Source organism: Emydura macquarii, unplaced genomic scaffold, assembly GCF_026122565.2.
Source record: "Emydura macquarii macquarii isolate MOO-44397 ecotype Brisbane River unplaced genomic scaffold, CSIRO-AGI_Emac_v2 contig_295, whole genome shotgun sequence".
NCBI classification, from domain to species: domain Eukaryota; kingdom Metazoa; phylum Chordata; order Testudines; family Chelidae; genus Emydura; species Emydura macquarii.
In genome coordinates, this window is record NW_027130432.1 from 7949087 (window position 1) to 7962126 (window position 13040).

At 38.7% G+C, this 13040-nt stretch overlaps 1 protein-coding gene across 1 annotated transcript in view; it reads left to right on the forward strand.

Annotated features, from left to right (window-relative positions):
• SLC6A2 (solute carrier family 6 member 2) overlaps positions 1 to 13040 on the forward strand; it is a 102883-nt gene that overhangs the window by 42088 nt on the left and 47755 nt on the right. Inside the window, exons 4-6 of the mRNA XM_067551456.1 lie at positions 4219 to 4357; positions 5675 to 5809; positions 10500 to 10603. Coding sequence (XP_067407557.1) covers positions 4219 to 4357; positions 5675 to 5809; positions 10500 to 10603 — 378 coding nt within the window. The remainder of the gene's footprint in view (positions 1 to 4218; positions 4358 to 5674; positions 5810 to 10499; positions 10604 to 13040) is intronic.

The following is a 13040-nucleotide window of genomic DNA, read 5'->3' on the forward strand; positions in this document are numbered from 1 at the left end:
AGGAAGAATAGGCTGAAGGATGGAGTGCGGTTAGGAGGAGTCTGCCCATGAGGAGAACTACTTTCCAGACACAAAGAGCCAAATGTGTACTGCTTCCAAAATAACAATAAAAGGGCAAACATAAAATCTCCCTGAGAGAGACAGCAAAGTCTCTGACAGTAATATCCTCTAGCCTGAAACCCCTCACAGCCTTAACCCTCCTTCCCCGCCCAGCAGCAGACAGGCAAGAAGACTCTTTGGGCCTGGCTATCTAGTTATTCACAGCTCTGGCAGAGCAAAGGGCCTCAAAGGTGGTGCAGACATAATGTATGGACTCTTTAAGTTCCCTTTACACTGCCAGAGTGATGTGAAGTAGCCTTAGTGTAAATACAAGAATTAGGCCCTTTGCATTTACACACCCCTTGACAAGAAACTGGACTAGATTCACCACTAAGGCAATTCTTGTTTTCCTATCTGTCTGCATGTTCTTCAGTATTATTTCAATGCTGTATTCAGCTGGAACTCTGTTCTGAGGGAGAGGCTGCAATATTACAAAAGTTGTACTAAATGATTTATTAAATCTTGGGTTTTACTCAGCCTAATGTAATGGGTCCCTTATCTACTTTCTAATAGCTCTTCTCTTTCTCTCTTCCCCCTGTGCCCAGGTAATAATATGGTAGTGTTTTTCCTTACTTTCATTTTTCAGTTTTTCTATATTTTGCCTACAGATTTGTATTATGGATTATGTTACTACATCTTCTGACTTTTGCCTTCCTTCACTGTCTTTCTCTTTGGCTGTCACTCTGACCATTTCCTTGTTTTTCTAATGGAGCTAGATAAATATATCACTACCTGTAACACAGGAGTAAGTCTACTTTCACTAAGTATCCTCCATAGGATAGTTTTAGATTTAGATCTGCTTAAAAAGATTGTGGCAAAAAAAACAAAAACAAAAACAAAACCCACTTAAATAAGTTTATTCACTTAATTCTGTGTTTTGTCAGGTTTCTGGACTAGTGAATCAGCTAAGGACTTGAGGAGACTGGTGATCACAGGTCTGACTTGAAAATAAATGTTCCTGTTTATGTCCACTCAAGGTGATGATATTTTAAATAGGTCTGTAGGATTTATGTTACCTCAGAACACATTAAATGGTAGGCTCAAAAGCACATTTGCACAGTGTTGGAGGAGATATGGGATTATTCTTCAGTTAGTGGAGAAGAATGGACTCTGGTCATTTTGCATTACTCTGTCAATGCCAACTAGCCCTCAACCCAAATGCTTCAACCCTGGAGAATCTCATAGGGGAATCTTCAAATGGCCTAGAGCTACTAGACACCTGGGAAGTCACCTTCCTCATCCCGGCAGCTGTTACAGAGAGATTGGTTGTGGGGCTCTCTTAGTCCAGCTGGTCCCCAGCTGCCTTAAGAGCCTTTTAGCCTAATCTAACCTGGAATCAGTTGAGCCACTTGTGGAATAAGGCACTGCTCAATCAGAAGAAGGATGGCAGACATAGACCACAAACTGGGTTTTGTACAGAATCCATCACTGTCATATGCAAGCATTAATAAACTGGCATATGTTAATTTCATATAAAGTTTGCACATCATCCAAAAGAGAGTTCCTCATTTTTTCAAAGAACCCCATGAAATTAAAGATTTAGAAACATGATGTGAGGATGTACTCCAGCAAAGATTTTGCAGGTTGTCTCTTCCTTCCTTTTGTCCTTCCTTCCTCCCTCTAGTTGGCAGCAAGTCTTATCGTAAAGCACAGACTTACTGCCAGATGTTTTACTATGTGGTTCAGCAAGAACATTAGTGTGAGCTGTGTCAGTAAATTCTGATGAACTGTTCACCAGCACCTTCTCAGAAAGGACATTCCACGAAAAGCTATTATGAAGTGAACGTAAAACAGTACTTAAATTGCAGAAGTTTAAGAAACAAACAAAGAAAAACATCCCTCTGTTATGATTCTTTTTCCTTATTAAAGGAACAGACGGCTTGGAATCAAGTTTCCAGTGCACTTACTTATAAACCCAAATTTCAAATTCCTCTTTTGGCAAATGTTCCTACCAGCGAGATCATTTGTGAGATTTTTTTTCATCACCATACTCATTTAAACATTCAGAAGAATATTTGGAGAAAATGAATGTTCACTGAGAACCAGGCATGCAGGATCAGGTTTAACTTTTCTGAATATCAAAGAGTTGATGTGGGTTTCATTCACATTTTTAGCAAAGGTTTAGATGAGACTTTTGTGAGTTTATTCAAAACGAGGCCAACCTATTTATGTGCTTAAATTTGGCTGAAGAATTTTTTAAAACATCATAAGGAGTCTCCCTATATATGTTGTTAATGTTTCTACAGATTTTATCATTCATTGTTCTTAAAATATAAAATAAAGCTCATCTTTTAATTTCTAAGAAAGAGAAGATTCTTGAAGGTGCATCACATACACGCTGATCCACGTGCTTTCATTCCTTACTTCTTATTGGCCCTACAATGTAATAAAAACAGAGCAGCTACCTAATGTGGCATGATACTTTAAAAAAGCATCTTTCATCCAATTAAGGCTGAAATTAAAGAACCAGCCAAAGATTATAGTAATTCTTCTTTATTAGATGTGATGACCTAGCAAAGCAAAACAATTATATTATTTAACATCCCACTTCCTGATGCTGTGGCGACCCAGGTTTCTAGTTGAAATTGACTGCAATCCTTTAATAGTATCAGAAAGCTTACTGCAAAGGACTGTTTTCTTTAGAGTGATTCTGCTATTTAAATAATCAATTCAATAATTAAGTAATTTATAATTAATATCAATAAATTGAGTATTGATTATTAATTCATTTTAATACATTTTATTTGGTAGCTTTTTTCTTTAAGACGAGACAGGTTTTACTTTTACTTATTTTGGGGTCTATTCAGCTATCCCACTGTCTGGGTCGGCTCCAGAAGACAGGTAGACTAAACTGAACTAGGAGTAGACGGTACCCTCTAAGAATGAAATTTCTGGTGCTAGAGTATGGGGATGAGAGTTGAGATGTGTGAGTTCTAGTCTCTACTCTGCCACGGAAAGAAGGAAGAGACTTATTGAATTATCATCATTATTATTATTTTATGTATTTGTATTTCAGTAGCATCTAGGAGCCCTAGTTATAGAGCAGGACCCCTTTTTTCTAAGTGCTGTACAAACATTGAACAAAGAAGACAATCCTTGTCCCAAAGAGTTCACAATCTAATTGAGTCCATCTCCCTATTATACACTAGTAAATGTATTTTGTCCAATCTAGTTATAAATGTCACCAGCTATGGGGCTTCCATCTTACCTTATGAGGCTGTTTTACACCCTAGTAGATTTAACTATGTAGGTCTCAAAGTCATTTACAACATCAGTCTCAATATTATTCCTGCTAATAACCCTACCCTATCCCTACTAACAACATCCAGCATTATCTCATTTTCGATTCAATGGCTGCTGCTTCCCCTTTCAAGACCTCATGTCCAACTACTGCTCTCCATTTCAAACCTCTCTGTTACTTCCCCTTCTGCATAGGAGCTGGCTAGCACCTTCACAACTCAGCACCTGTGAGAACAGGAAATCAGGCAGCTGCCTGCACACTCATCGGACAAGGAACTGGGCAATCAGTGGGAGGCACCTGTAAGAATAAACATGTCTTAGTGTAGCATGTGCAAGGAGAAGAGAGGCAGCTGCTGCTATTGGCTGTTAAAGAGTTGGCCCCATAAGCCATTTATGCAGGCTCAATTTGGACACGGTGAATGTGAGATCAAAAAATGGAAAGGACATAATAAAAATAACTTCATAAAATATTGGTATCACTTGCTGCCAGTGCCTGATAATAAATCTAAGTAAAATCTAGAACTGGTCAAAAATGAGGGGAGAATATTGGTGAAATATACTCACACATATGAAAATTAATATTTTTAATCAATTTCACAATCTGAAATATTTCAACCAGCTGTACAGCTGGTGAATAAGGGGAAGAAATGTCCACAAATTCTTCCCCCCCCCCCTTGTGGTTTAGTCAAGATAGAAAAAATCAACTTTTTTGTCACTTGAAATATGCTAAATGTTGACCAGCTCTAATAAAAACTAAATCAAGCAGAGAAGCCACTGATATTGTCATTCAGCTTTCATGTCTACCTACAGCCCACAGGAAGAGAAGGACTAAGCAATGACCTAACTTTTTTTTGGTGTCTCTCCCTTTCTTATGTCTAGACGAGGTGTACTGCATCTGCATGAAAGCAGTGGAATCCATGACCTTGGCTCACCCCGATGGCAGCTCTCGCTATGCCTCTTGGTGGTGGTAATAATTCTCTTCTTTAGTCTGTGGAAAGGTGTGAAGACTTCAGGAAAGGTACAGCTAATATTGCCCTTGTATCTCAATATTGTTCGTTGTCCTTTTTAGAAAGTGATTTTTGATAGAGGTGGGGGGAGGATGGAAGGGGGAAGGTTTGTAAGTCATTGTACCTAAGGGTGCCACTAGGACCAAAACTTTAGGTCAGATCTTTGTAAATCTCTTTTACAAAGTGGAGTGGACATTTCAAATACAGCTCTTGTTTTACTTGACTCAGCAATTACGTCATCTTTGCTCAAGTGAGGACCAGTATTACAAAATTCTGTTAGCTTTTTAACTTTAAGTTCAGTATTAGTGGCTTGAGATAAAGCCCATTAAAGTCCATGAGTGAGTCTTTGATTTTGGATAAGGGTTAAAGGTTGTCTCTTGCTCTCTGCAAAGCTTGCTTAAAGCTTTCATTGTATTATTTAAGGGCCTTTGCTTTTATTAAATAAACATCCATTCTAATTTAAACATTTTATCACTTCCAAAGATTTCTGCAGCTACTCTTTGAAGTACCTCAAGAGATGAAATAAAACCACCTGGATATTTACTTACACACCCTTTGGATATTTTGAGATTAAAACATTAGACCTTGACTCAACTTCATTAACTTGCTGAAAAGAAGTTTCTAGCTTCCAAATCTCAGAATATTTTTGGTTTTGATAAATTAGCTTCCACTTCAACAGTTTTCATCCGTTAATGTTCACATTCATGGTTTAATTTAAAATATGTGGTCCACTGCACAAACCTTTTTTATTTGGCTGCTCAATTACAACAATAGGATTAACCCACCACTTAATGCCATATATTTTCAATAATTGCCAGCATTTCTTTATTTTTATGTTGATATTTTACTTAATTGATCAGGATAAATGGAACTTTTCTTGGTGATGTGAGGTGGACGAATCAATCTCAATGTATTGTTTGCCTCTAGAAATTCTAGCCTTGTAAGACATCTGAGAATTCTTGCTGTCTGTGGTTGCTGCATATATTTCTATGGTATTTACAGCAAATATCTGGTTCATGTCTACTTATACTTCTGGAAATAATTCACACTGAGCATGCTCAGAAGTTTAATACAAACATTAATATAGTCACTCCATTGCTGACATATAATCTCACTTGCCTAACCAATCTCATACTTGTAACATATTATCTATCTTTACATGTGGGAATTTTCCTAGTCTGATAGCTAACAGTTCTTTTTGCTATGACATTTCCCCTTATGATAAACAATCAAGATATCCTCCAGAGAACAAAAGAGAAAAACGCAACAAGGGGACAATAGTATAACAGTAGGTTAATTAACGTTTGGTGTCTGTTTGTCCTCTGCAGGTTGTGTGGATAACAGCCACTTTGCCTTATGTTGTATTATTTGTATTGTTAATCCACGGAATCACATTGCCTGGTGCATACAATGGAATAAATGCTTACCTTCACATAGATTTCAGAAGGTTAAAAGAAGCTACAGTAAGTTCTCTTCCATCTTCACTTCCTATAATGAAATAATAGCCCTCCCAGAAAACTCCTAACAATTGTCTGAGTTAATAGAGATGAAAGCTATTATTAAATTGTCAGTGTTGGTTTCTAATAGGAGATATTTATGTTTGCTGACTCATGAACATTATTATAGTTTCTACACTGAGCCGAGTTTCTGGCTCTCTGATGGTGAGAAGAGCATCAGGGAGCCATATCAGCATGGGTCTGCATAACTGGACACTGGTACAGGTAGAATAGCCTGGAGGCTGCTTAAGCTCATTCCTGTTTCCAGTGATCTCTAAGAAACTATACATGCCTTGACCACAAACCCAACCTATGATGACTTGCTTCCTATCTGAACATGGGGTTGACAAAGGTAGGCTGAATCAGCCAGTTCTGTGCCAGCTCAGAACTCTCACAGGCTGGGGAAATAATTGGTAATATCTAGTTGTTTTCTGGCCCCTTATGTTGAACAGTTGCTAGTAGATAATAATGATCAGAGTGGATTGAAACTTTTCCATTGCAAAATAATTTCTATAGAAAATCGCTTTTTATTGAAAATGAAGATTTTCATGGGAAGAAAATAATTTTTGATTACCTTTTCCAGTTTGAAAAGGCACTTGAAATTTTGGGTATCTGAACTGAGGTTTGCTCATCACTGGTAATGAACTTGTCAGGGCCATTCCAGTGAAAGCCATTTAATTGCACTTTATAATGACTGAGACTTTCAATAATAAGGAATTAGAAACTTGATGCACGTATCACTATCTTTTCCCAACATTGTAAGTAAGCAAATATACCCACATAAATTCAATTTGTAGCCAATATAGTCCTTTAGGCCTTAGCGCCCTGGGAACATTCAACCTAGTGTATATTAGAATTAACTTCTGCTATCAGCCCACAGTATTAAAAAGATTTGCAAGTCAAATCACTCAGTTCATTATGAAATCACCCTCATTTCCAAAGCCCCAGAGAGTAGAAATTTAGTGATCATGAACAGATTTTATCCCAGGGCTGGTTTTTTTGACTTAGTGGGGAAAAAAGATTTAAACAATGGCATCCCCTTGGTATGGACCAGTGTGAAAATGTTATGTGCTTTTCAAATAGATACAAAATAGAAAACTGAAAAAACAACATAGAAGAAACAAACTAGCATGAAAACACCTAGTCCCCAGAGAGAGGCCCATCAGAGTTATAGCTGCTCTGTCTGAGACCTCCAAACTCATCTTGTTTTGGTTTTACTTGACTCACTTTCATAAATAACTGAAAAACTAGCCAAACTTAATAAGAAGCCTGAGTATCAAAATCCAGGACTACTTTATGTGTTGTTATAAAAACAGCAGCCCCCCTCCCCCCCCCTTTTTTTTTTTTTTTTGGAAATGTTAATTTTATCAGCTGTGCACAGCCACTGTTCAGGTCCCCTCACTGACACTAGGCTGCAGTATAGCATAGCACATCTCTAAATCTGAACCCACTCCTCTTTGAGGTGCTCAAAATCCAGATTGAAATATTACAGCTTGAGTGTCACCAAAACAATGTCACTCACATCATACCAGAAATGTGTAATATACAGTAACGGATGTGTCTGTATAGCCAAATACAGGGGAAGGGACACGTGAAGGATTTCATTTTCTTTAGCATTTTGAGTGGTGTTTGGAAACACAATAAATATTCAGTGCCGGATCCTCACCTGGAAGTAAATGGAGCTATGCTGACTTGACATCAGCTCAGTATCTGTTTCTCAGTACTCATAATTGTGTTCTGCATTTGTAAAATATATTTGTGTATTGCTCTTTTGGGCTTTAAGATTCCATAGCTGCTATTGGGCTGGCCATAAAGATATTTATTTATGAGATCAAGTTTTCCAGATTACTTATATAAGAGAGAGAGAGAATTCCTACAGGATGATGGATGACAATTTACAAGGAGAGGAAGTCCAAATTATCTGTTGTATTATTCTTTCTGCAGCCCCCTCTTAGGAGGCTGGGGCCCCTGCTGGCTCTATTGACGTGTTTTTGTGCTTAATCCTTGTTATTGGGCCTGGGAGATTTGACAGCTGCCTGAGTATCAGTTCAGTGTGTTTTTGCAAGAGCCTTTGATTTATTAACTTTTTTTCCCCAATGAAGAACAGCAACAAAAATAAAATGAAATGTCAAAAGAAGTCACAGATAAACTGCAATGTTCTACAATATGCTCTGCTACTGGATCAAAAGTCATGTAAAAGCCATAAGGTCCCCTCATGCCAAGAGTTTATAAGTCTCACTACTGCAAGGTGTTCAGCAACTCCTGAGAGTCCTCTGTTGCCAGAAACACCATCACTGCACAGGATTAGACCTATCAAGAATAGACAAATGTAATTTTGAAGAAATCTTAAGAGAACAGGGTCTACACGCATTCCTTGCTGAAAGTCCAGCAGCACAACGCTTAATCCTTTTAGCTCCACTACACAAAAGCAAGTGATTAACTTAAAAATCTGTGTAGACAGCAGCTGTATTTCTGTTCCACAAAAGGAACAGCAGTGAGTGATGAATGAAACTGGAGTCATCAGGAACCCTAAGTCAGGCAGGAGGTATTTGCTCCTTTGGACGTCATAAGAAGTTTCCTGAAAATTATATCATGTCTGGGGATTCACTTAGTACTTCCCCTTCCTCCCTATATTGTGCAGTAACATTGCAAGTCCATAGATAGAAGAGAAAGTGTAGGAACAAAAGTTACAGTAATATAAACAGGAAGGAAGCTTGAAGCGAAAGACTGGCTACAACCTCCCAGAATGTTTTTAATGGTACATAAAAATTCAAATAATATACAATTAAACTCGATCATGGCATGCGTCAAAAGTAATTTCATTGATGTCATAGAATAACATCAGTGTAAGCTGTAGAAGAACTAGCCCCCTTGTCTCTGTGTTGCATCCTGTTTGTTGTTACAAGGAATATTTTGCATGAAACCTTGACTTTTTAGTGGAGTTTCTGACTTCTGCTGCTAACTCCTTATTTTCATCTCCACAGCAGCTAATTGGGATAACACAGAGGATTATTTCAATCCAAGGTTCAGATTTAGTAAAGCACAAAGCACATGCTTAACTCTAAGCCCATGCTTAAATCCATCCCTGTGCAGCATGTGCTAAAGTCTCCTGGTCAGCCAGTGAGACTTAAATGCAGCTGAACTGGGCCCAAAATACATAAGCAGCTACAAATCCAGTGGTAGCACACAAAGTGGCAAAGAGCCAGGGATTAATCAAAAAAGCAATACAAGTACCTTGTGGTGTCAATATGGCATTTCCAAGTGTAGTCTGTTTTTAAAAATTCCTTGTATTTAGACGTTATACAACTTTTCCAACAAGTGGGATGGGTAGCGTTAGTAACAGCAGCAGCTAATTGCAATACATACTTGAGTTTTTTGCCCAACACACACACACGCCGTAGGCAAAATGACTGAGTTTTTTGCACCCTTAACTTTTCGACACATCTCTAATTTAGAGGAAACACCATTTGTAGAGAATGACCCCTTGCTGGTTGTTTTCATTTGTGTGGCACTGGTAGGGGATTCATGATCCAAATCCAACTGAAACCATTGGAGAGACTTCCATAGACTTCAATGGACTGTGGCTCAGACCTTAGGGGTAACTGTATCATACTGCACTGCATCAGTCAGGTTGCTGTCTGCCTTTGCATATGGCAGTAGCGCAGGTGGAAACCTTTCTCTATTTGGAACAGGTCAATGATAATGTTGTGTGAAAGTTTAATACTGAAACCCCAAACCAGATGGAACCCACAACTCTAGCCAGGTTGCAGAGTCTTAAGGATCTTTCAGCAGATCCCAGCCAGTGAATGCACTTGGGCTGATGCTGATTTATTATGATTTTCTCCATTTGGATGGAGAACAGATGAAATTCAGGGGTGTTTCAGCCTGAAGCTACATTTGGCAGATTCAGCTAAACCCAAACGTTCTGATTCTTAGAGGTGCTGAGTACTCTCAGCTCCCCTTAATTTCAGTACCTCTTGGGATTGAGCCATGAGCTTTTGATTTCTCAAAGTGATACTTCAGGAAAGAGACATTTGAAAACCTTCATAAAACAGTTCAGATGAACTGCTCTGCCTGTGTTTTCAGGCTCCCATTGTGGAAGTCCACGCATTGTCTCTGCACATGGGCTATGCACAGTATGAGCAGATGAAATGGTGGAATTTAATGAATCAAATGAGTGAGGATTGAGAAGGAATATCTCTAGGAAGACCTATTCATAGCATTTCAATCAGACTTCAGCCTCTGACACAAGAAAGCTTCATATAACCTATAATTACAGCCCCTTTTCTTTCTGACTGTGCAATCCAAATTAACCCAGTGCTAGTGTGAAGTTTATTGTCTTAGCACAGCAGAAAAATCAGTTATTTTATTGAACAATAAGCAACCAGCGACCTATAATGCCGCACTGCACACACTTAGGTCTTGCTGTTGCTCTAGAGTTTGCCATTTTGTTGAACCAGTCTAGTCCTTGACTGTATCCCATGCTTTGGTTATTGCTGGACTGGGAAATATTTATTGTTCTCTAGTCATGGAGAGTGATCGGTATTATTTCAAACAGATATCTAAAGCTAGGTCTAAATATACAGTTCTTTCATATCACGCGACTTTTCTCTTTTAGTCTGAGCTAACATCTAATAATGTTCATCTCTTTATGCAGGTATGGATTGATGCAGCCACTCAGATATTTTACTCTTTAGGAGCTGGGTTTGGAGTTTTAATTGCGTTTGCTAGTTACAATAAGTTTGACAACAACTGTTATAGGTAAGAGAGTCTATTTCTCATTACCATTTAATTGTGACAACTGATTTTATGACATGATATAATGCTATCCTATATAATATACTTATAATATAATAAAATATACCTGTTTTATATAATAATATATTATATAATATATATACATATATATATATAAGTATATTATACTATTGTTATTATTATTATTATTTAGCCAGTGGAACTCATAATTACAACCTAATATGCACCAAAGTTTTCTTCTCTTCATTCACTTATTTGTGGTTTTATTATTGACAGGCAATCTGATCTGGACATGAGAACCAACCCAAAACTTGAACCAAACACATCCAAATTACCTCCTTGCTGAAAGTTTAGCAGTAAGAACTTGCAAAGTTATTGGGTCCTCTGTGCAACAGTACAGGATTAATTTTAGACTTTACATAGCTGTGTAAACTGCAATTATATTTGTCTTTCACAAGTAGCACTAGAGACAACAGAGACTATTAAATGAAATCTGACTGGTCCACAACCCCAGAGTAGCAGAAGGATGTCTCCTCCTTTGTTCAAGTTTAACAGAAATGAGGTTTTTAGGGTCAAATCCTAAAGGACTTTTATATTTCAGGATTATCTATTTCTGATTTTACAGTAGACCCTGATTCAGCAAAACACTTAGTTCAAGTTAAGAATGTGCATTAGTGATTTGCTGAATCAGGACCATAGTGCATAGAGGTCCCTACGAGGGCTGGAGTTCCGAGCGTGGGAGGCATGGTGCAAATAGTAAGAGTTGGACACAGTCACTATACATTTTAATGTCAATAGTTTGAATGTGTATTTTAATTGTTCTATGTATCTCTACTATACTGTCTTATAGAAAGATCATTAGAATGGAACTAGCTGAAAAATTCTGAAGGGTTTTTAACCAATCAAATGGACACGTTTTGTACAAATTTTAATTAGTGTGTGTCCCCAAGGACTCCACTATTTTGACTTGTTTGGCTTTAAAGGACTCATGCTCTGGGGCATTTCATTTGGGCATTTGTGCATGTATCAGCATTTGTGGGCCAGACTCTACAGGAGTACAGCCAAGTCTGGGGTGCAGTGGGGTAACTAATGGTGACAGAGGTGGAAAATCTGGCTAAGGCAAACTCTATCATTAGCAAAAGCACTCTGCTATGACTGATGTCCACACAGTGGAGATAGGACTTCAGTTTTAAAGGTCTTGTCCAACAGTAGACTGTATGGAACTCATTTTATCTACTTTTAAAACCAATCTATTTTGACAACCCTGTTGTGATTCATTTGATTTTAACCAGGGGCTCAAGAAGCCCGGGTATTTCAAACTTAAGGCTGACAGCATTGAACAATCCTCTCTGGAATGGAGCTCATGAGATGGCTAAAGCCATTGAATCATATTACTTACATTTTTCGTAAGGCTTGACATTATGCTACTCATCAGGATCACGACCAGGACATGGATGGTCAGAGCCATAGATATGGCCAGGTCTGGGGGTTAGCCCAGAGCCAAGCTTCAGTCAAAGATCAAGGCCAAAGGACAGCCAAGGGCGTAGCTGGGAGCGGAGCCAAGAGTCAGACACAGGGATCAGAAGACGAATGCCAGAGCCAATGGGCTAGCTGGAGACATAGTCGGGAAGCAGAGCTGGGGCTCAGAGCCATAGGTGTTGAGGATGGGGAAGGGCAGGAACTGAAGTGGGCACAAAAGCAGGCTGGGTATGGGCAGGAGCAGATACAGGTTGGATGGGAGAAAGAGCAGGAACAGGAAGTAACGTCAAGCACAGCTGCAGTGTGCAACGTGGTGAGCAACCAGCAAATTTTGGCAGCTATTGGGCCAAGTAGCAGCTTAGCTCCATCACCCCCACCAATCAGGAAGTACAGTCAATGAGGCAGGGCAGATGCTGCTAGGGTTGGCTATGTCCGGTGCGTTGCTGGGAGACTGACCCTGCTGCAGCTGGCTCCCTGTTGCCACTAAACATTGACCATTAACTGTTCTGGGGAGTTACTATGTTGAAGTGGAACTTTCAGGTGCTCCTATGGTACTACCATACATTTACATTGAAGAGCTGGCTAAACTTACACACCCAAAAAGAAAGAAATCTACAAAGGAGAGATTTGCCAGAGAAAATCTGAACAGAGTAGTTCACAGCTAACAGCCTTTGAGGTATATTGCATGTGTCATTATGAAGATGACAGATTTGTAAAAGGCAATGAGGTTTATGAAATCTTGCTGTTATTGATATTTAACAATGGGGGGAAGAGGCAGAGACATTCTCAGTCTCTGAGTCCCTGCCTCCTACTAGGCATTAAATATCTAACAAATTATGATCACTTTCTTTGTATTAATGTATGTATCACAGATAAATACTAGAGCTAGTGCAAAAGGGGAGGTGGGAAGGCGCAATCACCTCTTTTTTTAAACATTTGAAATTTCAACAAAAAATGTTCA